Below are 27,135 nucleotides of genomic sequence, written 5' to 3' on the forward strand. Positions count from 1 at the left end.
CTGTCTCTTCCTGTTTCACAGAAAGACAGGAAAAGTCGTGATTCACCCTCCTATCTGGCTTCTAATTTTGGCATTTGCAGGAAATCAGTCTGTTATGGTTTCGATGTGGTGTCCCCCAAAAGCTCACATGTGAGACAATGCAAGAAGGCTCAGGGGAGAGATGACTGGGTTCCAGCCTCAACATCATCAGGGAATGAGTCCCCGGAGGGATTAACCAAGTGGTAACGGGAGGCAGGTGGAGTGTGGATGGAGGAGGCGGGCACTGGGATATGGACTTGGGGTATACATTTTGTGCCTGACCAGGGGAGACCTTTCTGTGTCCTGATCACCATATGAGCTGGTCCCCTCGGCCACACTCTCCCTCCATGATGATCTGCCTCACGTTGAGCTCTGAGGACTGGAGCCGGCCGTCTATAGACTAAGACCTCTGAAGCTGGGTGCCCCCAAATAGATCTTGCCTCCTTTACTGTTGTTGTGGTCGGGTCCTTTAGTCACAGTGGCGAAAAAGCTGACTGAAACAGTTCTTTCTGAACTTCTGAGAGTCCGTGCAAGTTTTCTCCAACCCCGAAAGAGGCTCGAGAACATTCCTGCTGAGGCCGAGATGTAATTGCTCATTTTCACTGAAAATAAAAACGAGCCTTTCAAGACAGCCTGTGAGGTTGAGAGACAGTGAGCAAGGAATCCGTTCAAGGCTGTGAAGGCCTCTGCTCTTAGCCCACACCATCATGTGACAAGTGTGGGCACTGAGGCAAAGGTGCCCCTGGACCATGGGGCAGGGCCCCGACCCCAAGCTGCCCCAGAAGGGAGTGGGAGGCAGAGAGAAGGAGCAGGGTGACAGCAGGAGCGTTTTGAGGAACTGGCCCGGGGCAGGCATTTCAGACGCACTTCCTCTCCCCTCCACACCCCGCCTCCACCCGCCCTCTCTCCAGACGCTCCTTTTCTCTCTAGTGGGCAGGTCATGCATCGGTTGCTGACAGGTGGGGACATTTCCTGACACATTTGCAACATTAAAAAGTGTCCCAAGACTCGAAGAAGGCCAGGCCCCATTGTGCACCCCACGCCAGGGACAGAAGAGCAAGGCCGCTGGGGCAGCCCTGCCCGTCTCCTGGCCGCCCTCTTGGCCTCCTGGCCTCCACCTCACCATGTCCCTGGCTGAGGCCATCAGCCTGTGGAATGAAGGGGTGCTGGCAGCAGACAAGAAGGACTGGAAGAGAGCCCTGGACGCCTTCAGTGCCGTCCAGGACCCTCACTCCAGGATCTGCTTCAACATCGGTTGCATGCACACCATCCTGGGAAACATGCCCGAGGCCGAGAAGGTGAGTACCGCTGCCTCCTGGGTCTGTCTCTGCCTTGTAATTACGGCTCCCGACCCCCTGCCCTTTAGAAACCTGACCTCCAGGGAGTTTGCAAAGAACCAGTTGTGCAGGCCCCACCCCCTGAGGTCCTGATTTAATTGGTGTGAGGAGCAGCCGGGAGCCACCCCTGGGAAAGCTCCCCTGGGGGTTGGTGGTTCTCGTGGGCAGCCGGGTCGCTGGCCTGTTCTCCTTTGTTTTCCATCTACGAAATCCAAACCATCCCGCAACCATTCTTTAACAGCTTTAGGAAGACTCCCCATGACATCTTCTAGCCACCCTGCTGGACACAGGATGTCTGTCTATTACTGCCTCACACCTGATCGTTAGGTGCCCTTTATGGCTTTCCCAGAATGTCACATGCATCAGCTTTGCCTGCCCAAGAAAAGTAGGTTCCATCCCCAGTGACAATTCCCATCCGTTACATGGGACACTCTTCTAAGGATTCTGAGGCTGTCGGAGGAATTCATACCACAATTGGTTTAGAGGTGTCGACCACAAGCATAGTATGGGGTATCTTCACATTTTCTAAAAATACTTTTTCACTCTTGGATGCCCTCGAACCGGTTGAGCATTCTCAATCATCACTTGTTTAGATTGGTTGTGCTAAAGTGGAAGGGCACGGAGTTTGGGAATAGAAGATCCAGTATCAAATCCCAGCTCTACCTCTTCTGGACCTGTATCATAACACAAGCCCATTATAAGCTTCTGTCTTTTGGCATCGTGAGACTTTAAATATCACGAAGATTAAGTGAGATACCAACTATTAAAGTGCTGTGTAACTTCCCATCCCGAATTAAATTTTTGATTTTTACCCTGTCCTGACAGTCTTTGCAAGGTGTAGACAAATAATTACTCCTCGGTACTCCTTAACGAACCAGGTCATCCTGTTAGCAGCAGTGAGCAAGCCTCAGTCATGCCCTCTAGATGGGAGGAGAGACCCAGGGCTCCAAACGCTCTCCCATCTGACAAGTGGTTCTCAGGCTCCAGAGAGAGGGGACAAACTGTGCTGAGGGCCTGTGAAGAGACCCTCCGCTGCTGCTCTACCTCCCTCTGGGACTGCCAAGGGGCTGAGCAAACAGCACTATGCACCTGAGTGTTCAGGGGACTAAGGGCTGCTTGTTGGGGAGAAGAAATTAGCGAAGGCAGTGGCAAGCTGCAGGGTCTGCTTGCATTTCAACCTGGGTGGGGGATCCTTGGCCACCAGGGCAGACCAATGCACCCCACTCGGCTCCCACGCTCACTGCCCTAGTTTCCCCTTGCTTTCTCCTGCCGCCTGCCCTTTCAGTCCCTCTGTTTGCCTTTGTTTTTATGCTTGGGCCCTTACTGCCAAAATGTTATATATATTGTTATTTGTTACTATTTTAATTATATAATACATTTGTATCACAAATACAATGATTTATGTATTTTAATTATACTATTTGCATTTTAATGAATTTGACTATTTTGTTCCTGCCAGTCATCTTGAAAGGCAGGTAGTGATATCCCCATTTCACAGAGAGAAAACTGAGGTTCATGGAGATCAGATAACTGGCCACATGCCATGCAATGAGGAAGTGACCATCCAGGGCGTTCTGACCCAGGGTGTCAACGCCCTAGGCTTCTTGGCGCCTTGACCTTTATCGATCTCGTGCCCCCTGCTGACCTCCCCGCTCCAGCTCATCTCACACTTCTTCATTGCTCCATGGCCATGTGTGGACCCTTCTCTCCACAGGCCTTTACCAAAAGCATCAACCGGGACAAGCATTTGGCGGTGGCCTACTTCCAACGAGGGATGCTCTACTACAAGACAGAGAAGTAAGTGGTCCAGAGTTGCCCGAGCTAGGGAAGTCTGGAGGGAAACCCAAAGCGTCTTGGAGCTTTCGGGCCTGGTATTCCAGCCTCTGTTGGGAAAAGACTCCACTGGGCCATTCTAGGAAAGTGAAGCAAGAATCAGCACCTGAGGCCGAGACTCCTGCGGTGGGGAGAGCAGGGTGCCCGGATTATAAATCCACAGTGCGAACTCACAGGGGCCTAGCAACCTCCCTGCTCTTCAGGTAGCAGGCGCCCACCAGGGTCCTCGATGGGGTCACCCATGGTGGCTTACCCTGTGAGGTGTTGAGCTGTCCCAGAATGAAGACCATTATGAAACCACATCAAAACCCGGCTTCATCCCACAGAGCCTGGTTTAATACATTCAGTCACAAAAACTAGAATATGAACTACTAACAGTATTATGTCTAAGAATAATTTATACAGAGGAATAAGCAATATATATATATATATATATATATATATATATGTATATATATATATTATATATATATATATGTATATATATATATTATATACATATATATAAATGGAAAGTTCACAGTAGACATCAAATTTTTAAAAAAATTTTTTAAATGTATAACACAGTTCCATTTGTATCATAGAAAAGACTGGAAAGACATACAACAAAATATTCTTGGTAATTCTGGATGGTGGAATGATTAGGAAGTTCATTTTCTTCTGTCATCCTATCTGCATTTTCTTGGGGAGGGTGTTTACAGTAAATATGAAATAATTAGTAAAAAGATAATGACAAAGTGAAAGTTAGTCTAGTTTCTACTCCCCCCCTTCAAATGGCCAAAGACCCAAGATATAAATAACAGAGGAAAAATGTTCCAAGTGACAGAAAACTCATTCTTCATGGAAATTGTCCAATCATTTGGCTCAGGTCCCTGAAGACCTTTCTGGCAGTGAGTCTGGTCCTAGCCTGGTGTGTGTTGGGGTGCAGGTGGACGGGGTGTTGATGGGGAGGGGTGCCGAGGGTGGGGGAGGGGTTAGCGCTGATCCTGTGCCACCTTGGAAGGCTTTGATCCTAGGGTTTGTGAGAAACACAGCTGGTAAAGTCCTGTGTGTTCAGCGGTTGCTAGGGGCAACCACCAGGCACTCAGAGGACTTCAAAGATGGAGACGTAGCCAGTTACCTGAATGAGTAAGAAGTCTTCCCCAAAGAAAAAGCACAGGCAGAGACCATCTGGGAGAGAGAGCCTGCGACTGGGATAAGATACGTGGCTCTTTCCTTTGTTGGCACTGTCCCTGCCTGTCCCCTTTCTTCACGTCCTTCTCATCCCCCACTTCCTGCACCCTCTGTGTTCTCCAGATGGATATAACATACAGGGAGGCCAAGCGCCCATCCTCCACCCTGTTTTCAATTTCAAAAGACAAACTCTAAGGCTGTCCCTTTAATTAGCCTCAGTAAACCTATAATAGGAGGGGAGACGGCAGGAGTTTCAGTGTCCAGACAGAATTCCCACATGAAAATGCCCACAGACCCCAGATTCTGGAAGGCTGAGATTTTTCTTTTAGAAATAAGATCCAGAATTCTGTTACTCCGCATGATAATAGTTAAACCGAGAGAAAAATCTAGCAAGTTTAATCTATAGTTCAGCAGCACTTTGATGGGGACATAGTTCTCCACCCTGACCTGGCTCCTTGTCCTTTGACCAGTCCAGAGGAGCTGGTGTCCTCCTCCCTGACATTCTGTTCTCGACCCTTTGTCCTAGTATGACCACCACAGTGGCTGTTAAGTGATCACGTAAAAAATCCATGAGCTCTCTTTCGTGAAAAAATACGCAAGCACATGCCTTCTGTGATGTCCCGTCTCAGGGGGTACCCACATGGAAATCCTCCTGCGGACCTTCACTGTCTATTTCTGGGCAAGGCTGCCCTCTCCCAAAGTACTGGCCTCCATCTGTAACCACCCAGCTTAGGACATCTGAACCTGGATCAACCCAGAATGTCCCTAGTCCAGACCTTGTCAGGGTGACCTCCAGACTCTACCTCTTTACCTCATCTGCCTGTCACTGCCCTGGGTGAGACCCTCACTTCCCCATGTTCCAGAGCCATCTTTAAAAAACGGAAATCCATGAGGTCGGCTTGGGAACCCAATGCTCCCCTTACTGGAGGACACAGGCCCAATCCGCACCCTGTTCTCTGCGGTCCGGCAGCTGCCCACCGTCACTCATCCTCCATGCCTTTACCACACTCAACCTCGGGGGTGGCAGCCACACCTTCTCTTGTGCCTCCTTTCGTGACATCTTCTGGCCTATGGCAGATATTTGCTTACGTGATAGTCTTCTCCACGATTACGCTGTGTCCCTTCACCTGGAACTTCAGTCCAGGTAGTTGTTACTCAATAAATGCTTGTTGGGTTGATAAGTGAAAGCGAGCAAGTGTTTGCTTCAAGGAACTCATAGATTAAAAAGGGGAGAAAGAGCCACCAACACTGGTGACTGTGGCGCAAGAAGTGGCCAAGTGTTGTAAGCCCTGGGATGGAGCCTAGGGGCGTTCCACCTCTGAGCCACATCCTCAGCACCCCTCCCTCCCCTCTTCTTTTGAAATAGGGTCTCAATAAATTGCTGAGGCTGTTCTCTAACTTGAAATCCTCCTGCCTCAGCCTCCTGAATCACTGGGGTTCCAGACATGCACCACCAGCCCAGGCTGTAAGTGCTACTTTTAAGTGCTGTGGGGATCTAAAGAAGGCTTCTTGCCGAGTGGGCTGGGAGTTCCCTCTGATCACAGTGGGATTTGTCCTAGGGCGATGACGTCCTGGATGGTGCTCCTTTCTCTATTTCCCCACTCTTGATTGTTATTGGTTCTTTGGTCACTATCAAGTTCCAACAGAACAGAGTTAGAGTGCGTATCTGAAGAGGCAGGTGGTGTCTCAGGGATGACCAGCTGAGCTGTCTTGTCAGCTAAGGTGGAGGGGCTCTACGCCCTGTGCCTCTTGAATCTTAGGGCTGTGGAAAGAGAAGAATCACAGACTCTTTAGAGGGACCTGGCTTAAAGAGGCCAGCAGCAGGCTTCTCCCTGCCGACTTGGAAATGGAAAGGGCAGGCAGGACCTGGGTCCCCTCAGAGGAACAAGCAGGAACTTCAACGGCCACCTTGACAGAGTCTGTTTCAAAAATGATGATCAGGAACCCTCTCAAGCTCTGGGCCTGCAAAAAGACTCTGCGTGTTTCTCACTTGGGCAGGGAGTTCCTGCGGTGGGCGTGGAGGCCAGGGCACAGCATAGCACAGCCAGGGCCTCACAGAAGCCACAGGAAGCAGGCAGCTCCTTGGCTCCTCAGGAGGCCCCTAAATGGCACCCAAGGGAACTTTGGAGAAGGGCAAAAAGGAGTCTGGGTTATGCCCAGGTTCCAGGGGCACAGGCTGACGAGCTATTTCAGACTTTTCATTCTGAGCTTGTTCAGACCTGCCCAGCCGGAAGCAGAGCTGTGTGTCAGAGTGGACCCCCACCAACTCCTAAGTGCAGCTCCAGGTCAGCAAATAGAGGACTGAGGAAGGCCTGCAGAGGAAGGGAGGGGGCCGCCAGGCCAGCGAATGAGCTTGAAGAACTCCTTAGAAGGGACAGTTAGCAGGGATCCCTTCTAGCCCATTCCCCCGACCCCTGAAGCAAGCACTCGGAATAATTTGTCAGTGCTTTCTCTCTCCCTCCCACGGGGCCCAGATCTTTGGACAACTTCATGGGCTGGAGAATCACAAGGAGGATTTTGCTAGGCTCATGCAAAAACAGGAAGCAGCCAGGGGATCTGGTTGGTCTCTTCTCAGCTGAAATCCATCTGCTTAGCAAACTCAGCAGGAAAGAAGGCGTGTTCCTAGGTTGATGCTGACTGGCACTCAGAGAGCACCTTCTGAGACCTGGCATGGCCGCTGCGGAGGGAACAGGACATCTGCGCTTCCACCTGCCCCCTTCTCTGCGTGGTGAAAGGAGCCAGTGCCCAGCCTTGGTGGAGCTACCTCTCCCCCTTTCCAGGATTGCCTGAAAGACGTGTGGCGAGGCCTTGAAATGCCCGGTGCTTCTTCCGGAGTGGCCTGCACACTTTTAATGTATTTTACAACCATCCGTGTGAACAAGGATCCTGGGCCTGTTTCAGGCCCAGGCCGTCTCGTGTCCCCTCCCACCCACAGATGTCCTGCTGTGAGCTGCTTCAAACCTACCTGGGACTGCAAGGCAAGTCCCCACTCCAAACATCCTGCATCCGCATTCCTAGGTCTCTCTTGGCCCACCAGACCTCTGGGTCAGCTCTAAGCCTCCTCCAGATCAAATTTCTACTTCTCCATAGTCAATTTTTTAATCTCCTGATTACATCTAATGTCATTTAGAGCTTTAAGTAAGCAGGTGATAAATGACTGATGCAGGGTGTCACTGGAGTTTCAGAGCCCAAGAACTAAATGAATGACTGGGTTGCCAGGTCCTAAGTGCCTGAGCGCTTCAGGTCTGCACGGTTAGCATCCTCTTATTCTAAAGGCGAGGAAACACACTTAGAGAAGCAAAGTCATTTGTCATTCGTCACCAGGTCACCAGACATCAGTGGCAGAGCCTGCCAGGACTCAGGCTCAGTTCACCTTGACTTCAGAAATTGGATCTGGGACTACACAGTAGCAAGCTCCTCGTGTTATATGCTTCTTGTATACAGTATGCTCCCATATTATTGATGTGCCCCTGAGGCCAGAGAAGTAGCTTGCTAGGGTCTCCCAGTTAGTGGCAGACCTGTGGATATGGTGCCTGACGCCTGGCTCCGCTCCAGGGTCCTTCCCTACACCATACTGCAAGAGAAGTCCCACATGGCAGCTCTGATCACAGTGACCTGGGGGCTCCCCAGCTCAATTGCTCAGGTGGGGGTCACAACCAAGCAGCCAAGGGGGCTGAGAGGAGCCATAGGTAGGGTGGCCTGCAGCCCAGCAAGGGCTCTCTCTCCCCAGGGCCTCTAGAGGTCAGGGCTAGGCCGCAGCCTGGGTTGGCTTCCAGAGAAGTGTGAATCTAGGTCCTGCCCACTGGACCCCTGCACCTTCAGCTAGTCAACAATGCCAGTTCGACAGAACGCAAGGCTGTGCCAGGAGCAGCATTAGAAGTGCCGTCTGGCCGCCGGGGTAGTTACCTCCTCCTTTTTTCCAAATGTGTGGAGGAGGTGGGAGCCGGGAGGAGAGCCTAGCTGGAGAAGGCTGTGGGCAGGAGGGAGCTGTCACAGCTGTGAGAAGCACCCCTCGTTGCTGTGCCAGGCTGCTCTGACCTTACACAGGGGGTGGGGGGGGGGTACAAAGCCAGCTGTGCTTCAGATCAGCTCTAAGACCTGCAGGGATACAGGCGGGCAGGCGTGGCTCTGCCTGGAGCACTCCAGAGAAAGGAATAAGCGCTGTGTTTGAAGGTGACAAACCAGGTGGCCAAAGAGGTGAGAGCTGGGAACAATCCACAGAGAAGAAAATCCCAGGGACAAACTGGGGGCATCACAGCCCCAGAGGAGAGTTCCCACCAAGAACTACAGAATCAAGAAATCCAAAAGGCCTTTTCTCCCAGTGAGCTAAATGGGAGAGAGACCCAGGAACACTTGCTTTTGCATTTATTCCTTCGAATCCTGAACGGGTTTATTTTCGCCCTCTTTCCTGCAGATACGACTTAGCTATTAAAGACCTTAAGGAGGCCTTGACTCAGCTTCGAGGGAACCAGCTGATAGACTACAAGATCCTGGGGCTGCAGTTCAAGCTGTTTGCCTGTGAGGTAAGGGACCTGATGGCTCCGGTAGGTACAGACGGACGGCTGACAGTTGGGATGCTCAGTGGTCTGCAGCGACTTCCAGGGGCTTATGAAAGCCATGTTGTTTCCCGTGCCTCAGGGCTCAGGTTTTCCATTAAAAAGAAGATCTGGATGGGCTGGTAGGATAGCTCAGCGGTAGAGCGCTTGCCTAGCACATGTGAGGTCCAACATTTGATCCCAGCGTAGAAAGAGGAAGAAAGGAAGACAGACAGACTCAAATGAGTTCAGGGTCATCAAAATCATTAGTTGATGTGCATTTTGTTACTATCAGGCTCCAAGGGCCTTGCAAAAATGAGCCCAATGGGTTCTCCTAGGGAGATGACAGGACTGTGTCACCCTAAGAAAGCATTCATCATAATTGGCGTATTTTGTTTATAAATCCAGGTTGACAAGCTGTTTGCTCAGCACTCACAAACCCAAAATCCCAGCCTCACTCTCCACGCAGCACCTGCCGTGACCTCGCAGTTTCCAGACCACACTCCTACTATCAGTGGTCTCACCCATGTGTTTGGTTGACACCCAAAGAGAAAACGAGGATACTTTGGCACAAATCTGTCCCCTCTTGCTCCCAGAACAGCTCAAAGCACTAATTTAGGTCAAGGTTTCCATAGAAGGACAACTTTCTTTTCTGTATCACCAGAAAGGACAGACATGACTTGGCAGGTTCATGTCATTTTTCCAAACAACCTCCCCACCCACTCCTGCCCCCAAGTCCACACCCGTAACTTTAAAAAACAAAAATCCCTGCAAATGTCAAGGATCTTTATTTAGAAGAATTGCTGAAAAAAGTCTCCTTGCTTTAGTTTCTCAGGCACAAGAAGTCAAGTGTTCCCAGGGTCACTCAGGGCTAAAAATAAGAGTCCACAGCTGCCCAGGGTCCCTGGGGACATGTGGCCTCAGGTCAGCCCTAGAGCAGGCAAGAGGCTTTTCTTTACCTCTCACAGACTGGACAGATGAGGCTTGGTATTGGAGCTGGCTGTTCTAGAGACGAGCTGTTACGGTGGACCGGGTGATGCTGGCCCCTGGGCTCTGCCCTCTAGATGCCAAGGCACCCTACCCCCAGTTGTGGCGGTAAAACCGTCTCAGCGTTGTCAGTCACCCCAGTACCACTTACACGGAACACAGGGTTGGTTGGGGGGTCAAGTGGCACTAGAGAAAGGGTCATGCCCCAGTGGCATCCCAGCAGAACTCCATGAAAGGGACATCCTCCCTCTAGCAGAGGTTGGAATGACCCGAGGAACAGGAAATGCTGACCGAGAGGGTCTCCTTGCAAGTGGAGCTCCATCTTTGGGGACCTGAGGCCCTCTGTGTCACCGTCATTTCCCTATTTCTAATTCCGTTCCTCTGGTCCCACGTGGCTTTCACCTCCTCGCCTTCTGAGAAATCACAGTGGTCTTGTCAAGGAGTCTCAAGGTTTTTCTAGTCACCGAGTCACAAAAATTGTTGTGGGTAAAGGTTTCAAGAGAAGGTGGCTGAGAACCAAACAGGAAGTTCTGAACCCCCTTGAGTTCTCCTTTCCTTTCTACCCATGGTTAAGAGCAGCTGAGCACATACAGATGCTTCCAGACCTGTGCAGCTCAACCCATTTTAAATTTATTTATGGGCTGGGGATGTGGCTCAAGCGGTAGTGCGCTCGCCTGGCATGCGTGAGGCCCGGGTTCGATCCTCAGCACCACATACAAAGATGTTGTGTCCGCCGAGAACTAAAAAAATAAATAAATATTAAAATTCTCTCTCTCTCCCTCTCTGTCTCTCTCTCACTCTCTCTTTAAAAAAAATAATAAATTTATTTATTTATTTTTAATATTTTTATTAGTTGTTGATGGATCTTTATTTTATTTACTTATCTATTTGTATGTGGTGCTGAGACTCGAACCCAGTGCCACACATGCTAGGCAAGAATGCTACCAACTGAGCCCCAGCCCCAGCCCCAGCCCCCTCATATTAAATTTAAAGTACCCTAAGTTGAAAATGCATGTCATGCACTTGACTTACTGACCGTCACAGCTTGGCAACATGGTCCACTGCAGGGTGGGGACTGTTCCCCCATGATGGCTGGGTTACTGGGAGCTGGGGCTCACTGCTGCTGCCCAAACTGCAAGTCTATTGTAGGGCATATTGCTGGACCAGGAAAAGATCAAATTAAAAAACTGAAGTACCTTTTCTGCTGGATACACATTACTTTTATACCATCTTAAAGTAAAAAAAAAAAAAAAAAATGGGTCCTATGTGTAAGTCGTGACACATGACAATAAAACGCACATTTAGAAACCTACAACTCAACTAAAGGCCTGGAACATGACGATGGTTAACCTGCTGCTCCCTCCCCACCCAGGACAAGCGCTCGCCTAACTCTTTGCTGTCTCTTCCTGCCCCGCTGGACCTTGCCCCTGGAGCTTCCTTAGGCACATGGCTAGATTACAGTGTTGTCGACTCCTGTTCTAGAACCTTCTCTCCACCCTGCACCTGTCCTGTGGCTCAGCGCAGGCTCAGAGGCAGGAACTGGACTGGGAGGCCACACTCCTCTCTCTGCCTCTTCAAGGGGCCTTGGGCAAGTCACTCATCTCCATACTAAAACCACACAGTTCCTTTGAGCTCTTGTCCCCTTGGGCCCCCTTTGGTTTTGGAAGAACATTGGGTTGTCATACCGTGAGACGCCATCTTAGCACCAGGCTAGTGATTGACAGAACTGGGTAGCAAGACTAATGTGCCCCCCAGGGGAGCTGGGAGGGAAGTGTCCCAGGTGCCATGCCCTGTGTGTAATGTGCCCTTTGCTGGCGCCTTGGTGGGAAGGAGCCTCAAGCTTTCTGCCGTGGCCTCTGCCTTTCCAGGTGTTGTATAACATCGCTTTCCTCTATGCCAAGAAGGAGGAATGGAAGAAGGCCGAAGAACAGCTCGCACTGGCCACCAACATGAAGTCTGAGCCCAGGCACTCCAAGATCGACAAGGCCATGGAAAGCGTCTGGGTAGGTGTGTGGGGAGGGGAGGTTTCCACGGTTCTCACTGTGGTTCTCACTGCGTCAGGGCTGAGTCTGGGCTGCCCTGCTCCACACTCAGCATGAGGCCACAAGAGCACAGGGTGGCAGAGCCCTTGAATCCCTTGTAATGGGGAACCTCAGCAGCCTGGCACCCCTGGGTGGCAGGATGTTGGAGGCTGAGCAGGGCTGTGAGGGCAGAGGCTGCTTCTTTTGAGTCCTAGCAGCCTGGCACAGAGCCAGGCACAAAATGGCCCTCCACAAACGTCTTGATTAGAGGAATAAATGGTAAAAATGAATGATAGTCTGAGCACATTGGAATGAAGTTTTAAATAGGATTTTTTTGGTGGGACATGTACTGGGGATTTAAACCAGGAGTACCTTACCACTGAGCAACACCCCCAGCCCTTTCTTTCTATTCTTTTCTTTTCTTCTTCTTCTTCTTCTTTTTTTTTTTTTTTTTAATTTTGAGACAGGGTCTCCCTAAGGTGCTTAGGGCCTTGCTAGGTGGCTGAGGCTGGCCTTGAACTTAGGATCCTCCTGTCTCAACCTCTGGAGTCGCTCAGATTACAGGTGTGAACCACCACACTAGGCTTAAGTAAGATATTTAAAACACCAGGAAGAGTGTTCAAGTCACATCCATATCACCAACACTGGTCCCAAGACAGCAAGGAGGGTTCTTGACATATTGGTCAGCGGCGGATCCCATGTCCAGCAGTGGCTGTAGCATTGAGGGCTGTGTGTTGTAGAAGGAGTCTAGTGAGGGCTGTGGAAGTAGAGGGAGCCCTCAGAATCCTGAGAAGTAATGACAGAACTGAGCCTAGCGGTGCTGTTCACTCAATGACCAGACAGCACATGTCTCCGAGGGTGTTGCTATTGCTAAGTGACGGGTGACTGTCCTTTGCCGTCTGTGTTTCAGAAACAGAAGCTGTATGAGCCTGTGGTGATCCCCGTGGGAAGATTGTTTCGTCCAAACGAGAGACAAGTGGCTCAGCTGGCCAAGAAGGATTACCTGGGCAAGGCCACGGTAGGTGGGATCCCATTCTGCCTGAGTCCTGTGCCCAAGGCCGTGCAGGGCAAGGTGGGAAGGACCTTGGAGGACGGGGTGTCCTCTGCGTCTGTGTGGACAACGGCGTTGCTTGGTGAGGGTGGGGCAACCTCTTGGGCTTATCTTCCCAGGCCCCTCTCATTTCTCCCTCCCAACCCCATGAGTGATCCCTGAGGGTGGCTCTCCGGGTGCTGAGGGCTGGGGCTGACCCAGGGGAAGGAAAGCACAGCCACACGGGCTCCCAACTGTGGAAAGGACCAGCGTGACAGTCCTAGGCTCAGTTCTGTCATTCAATTCTCAGGATTCTGAGGACTCCCTCCACTTCCACAGCCCTCACTAGACACCTTCTTAAACTGGATTCCTTCTGAATCGGGTTGGAAATCCTCTTGGCCATGATTCAAAGTGTCTCATCAGTCCCCTTCCAAACTGCACCTGACTTTAATCCATTTGAATGGCTAAGGTGCTCGATAGCTGGGCAGCTGGGATTGGCACAGTGGCAGAGGCCAAGAGAGCCTAAGTTAAGGAAATACCCCAAGTGTCTGTCCATGGAGGAATGGATGAGCAAAATGTGTTATGTCCACACGGTGGAATAGTCCGCGGCCATAAAAAGGAACAAAGTACTGATATATACTTCAACATGGATGAGCCTTGAAAACTATGCTGTGTCTGAGAAGCCACACATTTAACATCACATGTTATAAACTTTCTTTTATGTAAAATATTTGAACAGATAAATCACAGAGATAGAAAACAAGGTAGTGGTTGCCAGGCTAAGGGAATGCAGACTAACTGCTAAATGGGTACAGCTTTTTCTTCAGGGGTGATGAAGATGTTTTGGAACTAGTAGAGGTGTTAGCTACACAGCACTGTGAATCTGCTAAATGCTACTGAATGGTTCACTTACAAAGATTAACTTGATATTCTATGAATTGCACCTCAATTTAAAAATTCTGTTTTCAAGAGAAGGCATTGGGGATATAGCTCAGTTGGTAGAGTGCTTGCCTCGCATGCACAAGGTCCTGGTTCAATCCCCAGCACCAAAAAAAAAAAAAAAAAAGAGAGAGAGAGAGAGAGAAATATTGGGATATTATATAGCTATAGCACTTGCCTAGCATTCAAAAGGCCCTGGGTTTGAGCTCTAGCCCTGAAAATTAATAGTAATAATAAATTAAATTTTAAAAAGCGAGTTTGGATTATCGGTGGTGAGGAGAGTACTAGTCTCTCTGGTCACTGGAACTTCTGATCCGGAGGTCAGTAGGCTGCTCCTTAGCCACGGTGCACTTCTGATACCTGCACGAGTGGGCATGGACCTGTGATGTGGGGAAGGAGAGGTCTTGGGGGAAGCATCTGGCTGAGCCCTCATGCCCCGCTGCCCTTGATTCCAGGTTGTGGCGTCTGTGGTGGATCAAGACAGCTTCTCCGGGTTTGCCCCTCTGCAACCACAGGTGAGTGCCCCGATCTCTCCGTGGATCTGGGTCTTCAGGGCTGTGTGGAGCGGCCCTACTGTAAGGTCTCCGGGTGCCGCTGAGAGTGTCCACCTGCCCATTCTCAGGCCCAGCTCCCAAGGCGTAGGGGGATAAGCCCAGGTCAGCGTAACTGCATGTCCTCCTGCTTCCCCAAAATACCAGTTCTCACTTCTCTAAGTTCAAAGAGATCAGTTGATTATCTTGTGAAACCTTCCTTGACCGTTTTCTCAGAAAATTGAAATGCAAGCTGTGGAAGGCTTTTTATTATTAATGTGCAGGACTGGGGATCGAACCCGGGGCCTCTAACTCTTGTTGGGTCAGTGGTTAGTGGAGGAATCCTGTGGGCCCAGGGCCTGAAATCTTGGGACGTCCTGGTACTGACCATTTGCCGGTGTTCAGGGGACACCCCTGTATATACATGAGCCCTGCTGTGGTGGAACTGTGGTGGGCGAGACCTCGGTCAGCACCAACTGAGGGAGGGTTTCTGACCAGAGGACCCAGGCTGCAGTCGGCACACACCCTGTACACTCCCAGGGCCACCGAGGGTGACCAATGCTGGGGCTCTGGGGCACAAGATAAGTCAAGAGGGATGCGGAAAGGCCAGTGTGTGGGTTCCTTGACCTCAGCTTTCACAATAAGTTGAAGAAGGCCTTGCTGGGCTTCAGTTCAGCTAAGGACAACCAGAGGGGACAGACACCCAGATGACCAGGCTCTGTGATATTCAGCGTAGAAGAGGGAACATGTATTGAAAGCAGATTCTTTCCTGATCAGCGGATCCTGCGTTGATTTTAAATACCAGACATGTCACGTGATACCGCAGACATTAATTATAGAACACTTTTGGAAAGTGTCCTGGGAAAAGGTCAGAGCTCAAGGTCGTGAGCCCTCTCTTGATGCCACGTTGCCCTGTGCTGGCTCACCTCCAGAAACCAGCTCTGGCTTCATGTGCCTCCCATGTGCAGGGAGCTGGCGAGAGGTAGAACTTTGTTTTGTTCCATCAGGGCACACCGGGCCTCCCCCGAGACAGTGTTCCCATCAGTCAGAAATGCAGACTTGGATTCTCTCGTCTGGAAGAATGTTCAAACTACCATTAATAGTCTGCTCTCTTTCCCCTCCTTCCCCCACTGTCCTCCCCTTCTTCATTTCTCCTGAATGTTCCTTAGGCAGCTGAGCCTCCACCCAGACCCAAAACCCCAGAGATCTTCAGGTAAGTTGGTTTTAGGTCCAAATGTGGAATAGCCAGTCTCCAAGCCTGTGTCGATGGTAATAAGAGGGTGAAGAAGCCGAAGCTGGGGTCAAGTCCAAATCTGTTTCCAAGGTTACATCAGAGTGAGAGTAGGAAGGGGGGGTCTCGACTGGAGCAGGGCAGAGCTGCTGCTACGTGGCGTCCCCATGTCCGTGTATGTAGGGCACAGTCACCCACATACTGAGGGGTTGTTGAAGTGCAGCAAGGTCCAAGGTCCCATGGAACATGGCCCAGGTCAGAGAAGAGGTGGAGGTCAGAGGTCTCTGAAGTCAGGAAACTAGAATGGTACCCCCTTTCCTGCGTGGGTGTCTTCCATTCTCTATTGCCACATGTTTTCTGAGAAGTAAGAGGAAGGACTCAAGAACAGGAAGTCACTCTTCTGTAAGACGAGAAGCAAAGAGTGACGTAACCTACAGCTTTCTTAAGAATTCCCTCTCAGTAAAAAAGCAGGCCCAAGCCGAGCGTCCACACCATAAAGGAGGTTAGAACAGTGAGCAAGTACCAAGGTGACAGAAGGAAGTGGGGGCTGGCCGAGGTTCTCTCTAACTCTCTGGCTCGAGGAGTCTGTGTCCCCTACAGGAATAGCTGGGATGTTTGGGATCAGAAGGGAGGGCTGTGTGGGCACACCTCCCAACGTGCACCACTGAGACGCCCCAGAGTGTGGAGGAGTCGAGTGGACCCTGAGCAAAGTAGAGGGGAAGGCCGTGCCTGGCACAGCAAGGCAGCTGCAGGACCCTCCGCACACATCTCAGACTTCCCACACCTCGCCTCTCTCCATCTTCATCCTCCTGCCCCTATCCTGGCCCCAGCTGCCCGAGGAGACTCACCTCCCTCAGAATTCACCATCTATTTCCTTGCTCAGCTGCTCTCACCTGACTTCCACCTTTAGCCAGTCCCCTGCCTCACCCCCGTGACCCACCTCTGCCCACACCTGGGACCTTGTCAAGCTTACCCATCCAGGAAATCTCCTCAGAAGAGAGGGTATTATAAGGTCCATTACCTATAGCTATTTTGTTTTATTCTTCAAAAAGTTTTCCTGGATAACTTTATTCAAACAAGCATAAGCCTGTCATTTTTGTCTTTTATTCTTGTCCCACTGCATGTATAGTTGCTCCCCTTTAACTGCAGTTTGGCAGTTACCTATGATCTACCACAGTCCACAAATATTAAATGAAAAATTCCAGAAATAAACAAATCATAAATTTTTAATTGCATGCCATTGGGTAGTGTGATGAAATTTCACTCACACTTCACACTCTTAAGCTGTCAATCATCCATTTGGTTTGTCCAGTGTATCCACTCTGTATATGTTACCTGCCCATTAGTTGTTTAGTAGCTGTCTATGCAATCAAGATAATCTCAATATCACTTATGTTCAAGTAGCAAGCTCAAGGGTGATGATACCAGCAATTTGCTTATATAAAGAGAAGCTGAAAAATGCTTGCTTCAAGTGAAAGAAGCAAGTGCTCACTTTAATAAGGAAAGGGTAAAAAAGTTATAATGCTGACCTTGCTAATATCTACAAAAGGAACAAATTTTCTATTTGTGAAATTGTGAAGAAGGGAAAAGAAATTTGTGCTGGTTTTGCTGTCATACCTCAAACTATAAAAGTTTTAGCCACAGCATGTGAAGTGTTTAGTTTCCTATACTTACAGTTGCGTATGTAGATATAGGGAAAAAAAATAGTATTCATATAGTTGCTGCCTCCAAGTCCATTTATGCTTGTCTCACAGCACCATATGAGGGGGTGTGGCCAGGCTCAACAGTGCAGTGGATCTTGTGTCTGCCCCTGCAGGGCTCTGGAAGGGGAAGCTCACCGGGTGCTGTTTGGGTTTGTGCCTGAGACACCAGAGGAGCTCCAGGTCATGCCAGGGAACATCGTCTTCGTCTTGAAGAAGGGCAATGATAACTGGGCCACGGTCATGTTCAATGGGCAGGTATTCAGAGGATTGGGGGAGGTCTAAGGCCACAAGAACCCCGCAGCAATGGCAGGGCTTTCTGTCACCTCATTTGCAGAGCGGCCAGGTTCTCCTGTCTGTGTGCCATCCCTCCCAGAAGCTCTTGGTCTTCTGAGGTATGGACACTGACAAGCATATTTTTGTTTTCTTCTTTCTGATTCTGTGACGTTGGGCTGCAGAAGGGGCTTGTTCCCTGCAACTACCTGGAGCCTGTCGAGCTTCGAATCCACCCTCAGCAGCAGCCCCAGGTAATCAAGTGCTAATGCTCACCCACCTCCTCCCTTCCTTTGCAGAACTCTCTCTGAATGGGAGAAGGTAGTGAAAGAGATGTTGGCGCTCTCACTAGTTGGTCCTGGACTGGATGAGTTGCTCAGAGCTGAACCTGGGGACGAGGAAAATGGTCAAGATGCGATGAGTGGGGGATCTATAGGACCCATGGGGCCCATCCATCTCTGTGACCTCTGGGGTGACTTAGAAACCAGAGCCTACAGTAGACAAGGGCTAGTCCTCCTAGATCTGGCCTCTTCATCAGGAAGAAGAGTCAACATGCTGGTTGGTGAGATGACATTAGAAACAGGAGAGGCACTTTAGAGCTTTAGAGCTGCAGAGCAGCGCTGAGTCAGAGCAGTTGCTGCCTCTGAAGCTGCTACCCAGCCCTTCTGCCAGACTACAGTGTACTTTGTTGACCCTGAACAGATGTGTAAATGATCCCATGGCAATGGGACCTGTCTCCCTCCAGACCCTGTGACCAGTTGTATATGGGCTCAGCCCTTCCTGGTCACCACCATATCCAGGTGTTTTGAAAAGTTTCAAATGTGATATAGATGGGACGTGGAATTTTTCCTTTCTTGTGCCCTGCAACTGAGACAAGAGCACAGCCTGCTACCCCATCTCCAGTGGATTTTCAGTACTGCGGAAGGGATGCAAGGTGGAAGGGCTTCGTAGATGGCTTTAGGATGTCTATTTCTACTGTGATATTTCCACTTCATTGGGCCAAGCTTGCCTCCTCTCTCAGCCAGCATTTTCCTTAGTCTTCCTGAGTGACATCACCACCCCAACTTTTAGAAAATCATTTGCATCTGGCTCCTTTCATGACCCCTTACCCCCAAGAATGTTGTCCTAATGAAGGTTCTGACCATCTCTTTCTACCTCTTCCAGGAGGAAACTTCCCCGGAGTCTGAAATCCCACCTCCTCCTAGTTCCAATGCCCCAGGGAGACCCCAGTTGTCTCCAGGTAAGTGGCCCAGGGGCACTCCAGGCTGCTTCCCGACTAAGGTGCTCTCCCCACCTCCCAGGAATTTCTGGTTTCTCTTCTAGGAACAGCTTATGACCATAGAGTCCCAGAGCCCCCTCTTGCCTGCACTCATCCACCCCAAACCCGAGATCCACGCCCTCTCCCTGCCTGCTCCAGAACCCTCGGAGCGTGGGTGAATGTGCTGGTTTCAGCGCAGTGTGTCAGCCCTCAAGTAGGCACCGAACCCCTCCTTTGTTAAGTTCAGAAACCACTCGCAGAATAAAAGGATCAGCAATTGCGCCTTTCACCTCAGAGGGACGTGGATGGCTTTTAAAATATCTGAGGAGCTGTATCTTGGAAAGAAACTGCTCTGTAGTGCCCTGGGGCATGGACAGAGCCTTGGCAGATGTGAAAGGGAGATTGTTTCTCCAGGAGCATCTCCCCTGAGGTGGAGAGGGCTGTCTGGGGAAGTGGAGGGATTTTTGTTACTGGTGCAGTTTAAGCACGTTCTCATAGAGAGAGCTTTGTCTTTGACCTCTGGTCACCAGAATCACTCAGGTTGTACCCTCCCGTGTTTTTATTTTGAAAAATGCAAACCTACGGAAAGGTTGGAAATAGCATGTAATAGATACCAGAATGCCTTTCACCTAAGTTCACCAATTGTTTCCATTTTGCACCAAGCACTCGCCCTGCTTCCCTCTCATTTTCCCCCTGAGCCTTGACTTTCCTAAAACAGTGCAGTCTTCTGTGGGACCACAGCACCATCTGGGACATTCAGCACTAACAATAATGACTTCATATAATGTATTTTTCACATGTAAATTTCTTCAATTGCCCTGCCCACCATAACCTTATAGTTTTGTTTTTTTTTTTAATCTTTTCTGTCTAGGGGTTCATTAAGGATGACTTACTATCCTAGGAAGATTTTAAGAGTATGGATTCCTGGGTCTTTGATTCTGATTTTTCTTTTTTTTTTAAAGACAGGAATGAAACTATTTGCATTTTTAGCAAAAACTACCCAAATTATTCTAATAATCAGCCGAGCTTAAGATCTGTTTTTTTTTTAATGCACCTCCTATAGTATCTTATATTTCTTGCAAATAAATTATATGCAAACTACATTAATACATTATGTATGTCAAAAAACATACAAAAAATAAAGGACAAGGTAAAAATAAGTGGTTATTTCCTCTTGAGGTCTCTGACTCATCCCTCACTCCCTGCTTTTCATGGCTTTGGTCCCACTGGTTTACTGACTTTGGGGACTTGTGCTAACCCTTGTGGTGTAAGGATGTGCTAGTCCTTTGAAATTACCCTCAGGCCCCTAGAAGCAGAAGCTGGGTTGTTCAGGTGTTGGTGACCTTCATGCTCCCCAGGGTGAGCTTTTCCCACAGTTCCCTATGGCTAACAATTTCCCCTGAGGCTCTAGGCAGGAAGTGGGTGCTGCATCCTAAGAGGTTCCATTAGCTGGCCAGGAGAGTTCATTGACCACCTTCTTTTGTTTTACTCCTTACCTTTTCCATTTAGGTCAGAAACAAAAAGAAGAGCTCAAGGTGAGTTTTTCCTTGCACTGCTTCAAGTGGGAGAAGAGGGAAGAGCTGGAGGTGTCAGCCATGGAGTCCCAAGGGAAAGGTGGAACCAGGTGCCCTCTGGCAGAGTCCATGGGCGACCCCCTCAGCCATCACCCCCATCCCCCATACACATTTTGTCCTAGCTCATAGTTGGGTGACCAACTTTGGTTCTATGGCCTAGAGGACCTCTGCAGGTTGCAGGAAACTAAGGAACCTGGGCTTGCCAGTCTCTCCCTGCAGCTGGGTTACTTCCTGGGCCAAAGCACAGCACCACGGTGATCTAGGATGGTGCTGAAAGCCGCGACACTTCAGGAGTTCCCTTTGCTTTCTCCTCCCTCAGGAAGTGAAGCTCAGTGTCCCCATGCCCTACACACTCAAGGTGCACTACAAGTACACGGTGGTCATGGAGACACAGCCTGGGCTCCCATACAGCCAGGTCCGGGACGTGGTGTCTCAGAAACTGGACTTGCTGCCGGAACACACTAAGCTGAGGTGAGCTACCTGCAGGGGGCACTCAGGGGCAGGCTGTGGGCCTCGTGCTGGCCCCGAGCACAGAGCGGGTGTCTTCCTTGCTGATGTCCTTACTTGTGGTCTCAGCTATCGGCCCCGGGACAGCAATGAGCTGGTGCGCCTTTCGGAAGAAAACATGAAGGATGCCTGGAGCCAAGTGAAAAACTACTGCCTGACTCTTTGGTGTGAGAACACAGTGGTGAGTGCAGTGAGCCCTAAGATCCCTTTCACTGAGCCACTTCCTCAGGCACCTCAGCGTGTGCTTAGTGTTGGGGATACGGTGGGGAACAAGTTGCAGCTCTGACTCCTTTTTATCTGCATCTTCACCCCAGCTGGGTCCCCCCCACACAAGAGAAAAAAGCAGGCCCCAGAGGCCCAGACGCCCACACAAAGCCTGGTCCCCCTCCAATGGTTGTCAGGCCTACTTAGGACACGCATCACGTACATCACTATAGGACAAGGGCTGGAGCAAAGTCACAGCTTGAGGCTGAGGTCACTGCCATTCTTCATCTTCAGCTTCCATGGGGGAGGTACTTGAAGTGAAGAAAAACATTATTTCACAAAGAGATGGTTAGGGCAACAGCCTCCTATTAATAGCGAACATCATCAAGAACTTCCTTCCCACGGCCAGATACTGTGCCAGCATGTTCTGTATATGAATTCTTAGGATCGCCACAACTCTACGAGGTACACGATCAGGAATCAGGGCAGAAAGAGGACAAGCAACTTGCCCAAGGTTGTACTGCTGGTCCCTAGTGGAGCCAGGGCTGTGGCAGGCATTTTGACTCCAGAGCCTGGCTGTGTTCACAGGCACCAGGCTGTACTGACAGGACGAGGGCAAGTTATCTTAGAGCCGAGAGATTTGTAATAGTTACCTTTCAAGTAAAAATGATGGGAATCAGAAGCAAAGTGAGAGGCTATAATTGGTAACCAGGAGGTAACATGCTTGAAGTTTGTCCCTTAATCTCCAGAGGAAAAGTTGCCCTTCTTTTCTGTTGTGGATGTTAATTCCACACTCCCCCGGCCCCTCACCTCCTCACCCCCAAAAAACTACCCATAGAAAGCCCCCAGCGTCCTTGATGTTAATCCCTCCCCAGAAAACTATCCATCTGCTTTCTGTCAATATACTGTTCTCTTATATATCTCATTATAAATGGATTATACAATATATATGGTCTTTTAGATTTCAGTAATCCAGTAATCCCTTCCTTTTGATTGCTAACTGGTATTCCATAGCATGAAGACCACCATTTACCTATTGGTAGACATTTGCCTAGAAAGGGCTCTTTACTCTAAATGTGAACAATTTCACTTAAATAATTTTTAAAAATGAATTTTTCCCCCTGTGATGAGGTTAATCTGTTTAGTGGCTATATGTACCTCCCCATATTCCAAATGCAGTCTTTTGGAACTCCATCCAGGCTCAGGGATCACTGTTGAATGCTCTGTCATCATCCGTTAGCCTGAAGGCAGTAAGTCAGTTGGCTCTCACTGAATTAACAGGGCCTTTATTTCAGGGTGACCAAGGCTTTCTAGACAAATCCAAGGAACACGAAAAATGTGATTCTAATCAGAAAAAAATGGAACCTCAGTTTAAGGAAGGCAGCCAAGTGGTAGCACTCTTCAGCTACGAGGCTACCCAACCGGAGGACCTGGAATTCCAGGAAGGGGACGTAATCCTGGTTCTATCAACAGGTAAGTGTTACTTCTTGACCACAGAACTCAACTCTACATTAGCAGAAACAAGGTCAAGGGCAGAGAAAAGTAAACATTGATATCCCACAAACCAAACTTCATAGGGGTTTCAATCTCCTTTCCCTGTCTGTCCTAACAGAGAAGCAACATGGATGTGACTATGATCACATTTTACTATTAAAAGACAGCTGAGCTTTGGAACCATGGATTTTCACTCCAAGAGTTAACAAATTGCCTGGAATCATTTTGCCTTTATACCAAACCATAGATCTATGAAGTCACACACTTCCCAAAGAGGAAGAGAGGAAAAGAAAAATTTTACCTAAAAAATCTCTCTGGATTCCGTTAGGGATCAAAAGATTAAAAAGTCAATCTGAGCCAAGCATGGTGGTGCATGCCTATAATTTCAGCAACTTGGGAAGCTGAAGCAGGGGGATTACAAAATTTGAAGCCAGCTTCAGCAATTAAAAGGCTCTCAGAATTAAAAGGGCTGGAGGTGTAGCTTAATAATAAAATGCCCTGTGTTCACTCCCCAGTCCCGCAAAACAAATGAACAAAAAGAAAGTGGAGTAGAGTTCTAATTTAGTAATTCTCAAACTTTAGTATGCCCAAGAATCCCTTGAAGAGCCTCCTGAGTGGAGTTCCTTGGCCTGCTTCCCAGATTTGGGTTCAGACCTAGGGAGGGGCCCACAAATTGGTACTTCTATAACCAGTTTCCAGGTGATCCAGGCCTACACTCTAAGAAACAGTCCTAATTCATGGTTGGGTAGTCCCATTTATTTACCTGGGTGCAACAGATTTCCATCCTGAAAAGCCTTGATCACAAGATTAAAATGCTGTGCATCAGTGATGCGAAGTAGTGAAAAACCATTATAATTACAGTAGAAACCCCAACAGATTAAGAAATCAGTGAGATTCTGAAGTTAATGAGTATACAAGTGTGTGACAATGAACTCAAACAGAAACAGCAGCAGAGCACCCTGCAGTGCATTTCATTCAGGGGAGATTGGAAACTGGATCTGAGAACCTCAGTGCCTTTTTCTAAGGACCACTATCAACCAGTCAGCTAAACTGTTCAAAACGTTTTAATTTTTGTTTGGGTATGTCAGTGACGAGATAAAAATGAGAGAACATGCAGGCTGAGGATGTAGCTCAGTGGAAGAGCACTTGTCTAGCCTGTGCATGCAGGAGCCCTAGGACTCATCTCCAGTACCACAAAAGCCCAAACCATACATATGCAAGAAAACCCTGGGAAGAGAAGGCAATGTACTTCCTACTCTGACATGTACACGTCTAACTGGTTTAAGAAACCACCTGAGGGTACTCTTGGAAAAACTGATGCTCAACCCCACTCCACACTAATTACAGAATCTCTTGAGGGCAGGATCCATGCAGTTGAGCTCTGTCTTACACTCACTCAAAGATGAATTCTGAGTGGCTTGAGTGGTTGGTAGATGGGCTTTGGAGGTTATACCCAAGTCATCTAACATTTACTGGTAGAATGGCTCTGAATAATCTCTGGGCCTCCTTTTCCTTAGCAAAATGGGGTAAAAGATAACTTGAGTAATTATTAAGTCTGAGCATATGTACACCCTCATACATCTATTTTTCATTAAAGGCTAAAGAAAGGGGCTATGAACCCATTAAGTCCCAAGTTTTCAATTCTACAATTATTTTAATGAAATTGACACAGTCGCACTAAGTTTGGAAATCACAATCAGGAGTTCATCCTATAACTCATCATCATTAATAAAAGAATGGTAAAAACGTTTATTTCAAAGTTACTGTAAGTGGCATATTTGTTGCTCAATTTGTTTTATAGGAATTCCATATGAGACAATGGGACATAATAGGTCAAAATTCTTATATTTTATAAAATGTACTAAACTATCACTAGTTCTAACTCCTAATGTCTTGATGAATTCTGTACTGGAAACTTTCATTTTTAATATATTTAACCAATGGCATGCCCCCTTTTCTGTCATCAAAATGAACATTCCCAGCAAAGCTCGGACGGTCCATTTCTTTCACCTTATTTCTCTATCTGGTAACTTCTTGAAAAATAGAATTCAGGGCTTGGGCTGTAGCTCAGTGGTGGAACACTTGCCTTGCATGTATGAGGCACTGGGTTCAATCCTCAGCACCACATAAAGATGCCGAGTCCATCTACAACAAAAAATACTTTAAAAAATTCAACTCATTCTTCTTTTACCCATTATCATGTTTAAGACAAAAATCATTGATAAACCTATGTTCACTCTAACATCAAATCCCTTTCCAATACCATCTTCCCCGTTACCACAATGTGGGGGAGGGGTTACTGACAAAAGATAAACATGGAATACCTGAAGGGGGTAATTTTCCTCCTCTGGATTTAGTAATTGATATGTACTTTCCCTTTTTTTTCAGTGAATGAAGAATGGTTGGAAGGGGAGTGTAAAGGGAAAGTTGGCATTTTCCCTAAAGCCTTTGTTGAAGAGTGTGCAACTACAGATTTGGAGAACACTCCTAGAGGAGTCTAGGATGTTTCACAATCTACCAAGAAGAAAAAGGTCTATTATTTGTTTGCAAGATTTACCACACCTCTGACGTACACTATACTGCGACATTACAGTTTGTAAGTGTTCACTAACCTAAATTTTCCCTGTTAAAGTTGAACTATTAGACAATGATATGAGATCTTCTCAGGATGAAGATTTCCTGGTACATGGAGTGGGGGAGTGAATGTCTAAAGATTTCCTGGTTCATGAAAGGGGGTCCTCAAGGATGTGACAATATGGTTTTGTTTAGTGCTAGCTATCCAGACAGGTTCACTTTGTGAAAATTGATTTGCATGTGTAATTGGTGCACTTTATATGCATGATACCTCAATAAAAATCTTCTCACAAAAATAAAGCAAGACATCCAGAGTCCAGGCTCAAGAGCTCAGTGGAAACATTCTTCTTCTTACATCATTAACATCACATACTGAGGCCTGAAAGCAATTTCACAAGTTATTCAGAAGGCATATACAGACAAAATAACTTGTTCTTTTCTTACTAAAAGTTTCATTGCTTAATCAGAACCTAAACAGAGTTAGGTTCCCACAGAATATAACATTCAATTCCCCAAAGAACTAAAATACTAGAATTATATCCCTTTATGCCTTCTCAGAGGGACATTTTTATAAAGAGTTCAATATTGAATATTTGCCGCTAACACTTGAGTTGGTTAATAGTATTCTATGACTTTACACATTATAGTATTATCATAATAAGAGAGATACATAATGTCAGGTTTATTTGGTCATCATTTGGGGTTGACTCAGGTGAAGGATTCAATAAATACTAGACTTTAGGACCTGACCTTAATTTTCCTCCACCCCTTTTTCATGTAGTTAGCTTTGCTAACACATTTTCAAGTGTGTAGGTGCTTGTCAAAAGCAGAGTTAGGAAATGAACTACGAGTGAATCAGCACCAAGGTGAAAGGACAATCAGTGTGAGCAATGGCTTCCAGCACACTGCTGAAGGCCCAGCAAATCACCAACAGGAACTCTGAACACAACTGGAAGAGAAGCCACCACAAGGCCAAGAATAGTAATTACTGTTGATGGTAACCAGATTTAGTGAATTTTATAGGCCCAAAGGATAAACTATCTCTGAATTGACTCATTAACAGAACAGAGATAAAAATAGTGGGTATTACATAATTCCTTTACATAAGTCAATCATTTTTCCTTAAATAAAATAATTTTGAAAACTTGTTTCTTTGTACCTCCCTTTCGATAATAATTCATTGGTATTAGTTTGAATGATAAAAAAAGCAAAAATACACCTGCAAGTTCTGACCATCTTTGCTCTTCCCTAGACTACTTCTGCATAGGTGAAATTCTTTAAGTTGGATTTCCTTTAACACCGAATCTGTTAGGATAGAAAAGAAACAATCCGTACACAGATGTGGTTGGAGAGAACATGGTTTAATTAAAGGCAAAGCTGATTTCAGCAGCTGCAGGTCTCGCACAGACATACAAAAAACAAAACAAAACCCAAAACAAACCAAACAATCAACCCATAAAAGTAAGTTTACTACACAAAACCAATTTCTGATAAAGATTCTCCTCCCCCTCCTCATTACTCCACTGAGAGGATGACAAGGCGAGGAGCCCTGCCCCAAGAGTCAGAAAACATTCCAAACATCAAATTCTCATGCAGAATGGGGCTGTAGATGGGAACTGGGTACTACTGGGAGGGAGATGATAAGCCTGGTTTGCTTGTCTAGGGTGCAAGAATCAGTGACAGTTCAAACACTGGAATGTTGCAGCTGCCTGAATGCAGAGAGCTCAAACACACAAACTGGGTAAGGCAGTAGGGAAAGAGGCTTAGGAAAGAAGGAAAAGGAAAAAGGTGGACACAGTGAAGGGGCTGGAGAGAAGCACAAAGGGTTTCATATTGCCATTGGGTGGGGGCCTTCACCCTTTCAGACCTTTTCAAAAAAAAAAAAAAAAAAAAAAACCCAGAAAACAAAAATCCCAA

At 47.9% G+C, this 27,135-nt stretch overlaps 1 protein-coding gene across 2 annotated transcripts; it reads left to right on the plus strand.

Moving 5' to 3' along the window:
- Positions 1-959: 959 nt before the first annotated feature.
- On the plus strand, positions 960-26,283 carry Ncf2 (neutrophil cytosolic factor 2). Of its 2 annotated transcripts, none has more exons than XM_076873158.2 (15): positions 960-1,316; positions 3,070-3,152; positions 8,776-8,884; positions 11,752-11,886; positions 12,815-12,922; positions 14,329-14,388; positions 15,573-15,616; positions 17,451-17,592; positions 17,793-17,861; positions 18,772-18,847; positions 20,375-20,400; positions 20,759-20,910; positions 21,016-21,127; positions 22,446-22,623; positions 25,033-26,283. In XM_076873158.2, the coding sequence occupies exons 1-15, from the start codon at positions 1,143-1,145 to the stop codon at positions 25,143-25,145; spliced, it is 1,581 nt and encodes a 526-aa protein (XP_076729273.1). In that variant the 5' UTR covers positions 960-1,142; the 3' UTR covers positions 25,146-26,283. The 2 variants fall into 2 exon arrangements, with proteins under 2 accessions (XP_076729273.1, XP_076961192.1); XM_077105077.1 differs by having other exon boundaries at positions 11,788-11,886.
- The last annotated feature ends 852 nt before the right edge of the window (positions 26,284-27,135 follow it).

The sequence above is a fragment of the Callospermophilus lateralis genome, chromosome 13, assembly GCF_048772815.1.
Source record: "Callospermophilus lateralis isolate mCalLat2 chromosome 13, mCalLat2.hap1, whole genome shotgun sequence".
Taxonomy (NCBI): domain Eukaryota; kingdom Metazoa; phylum Chordata; class Mammalia; order Rodentia; family Sciuridae; genus Callospermophilus; species Callospermophilus lateralis.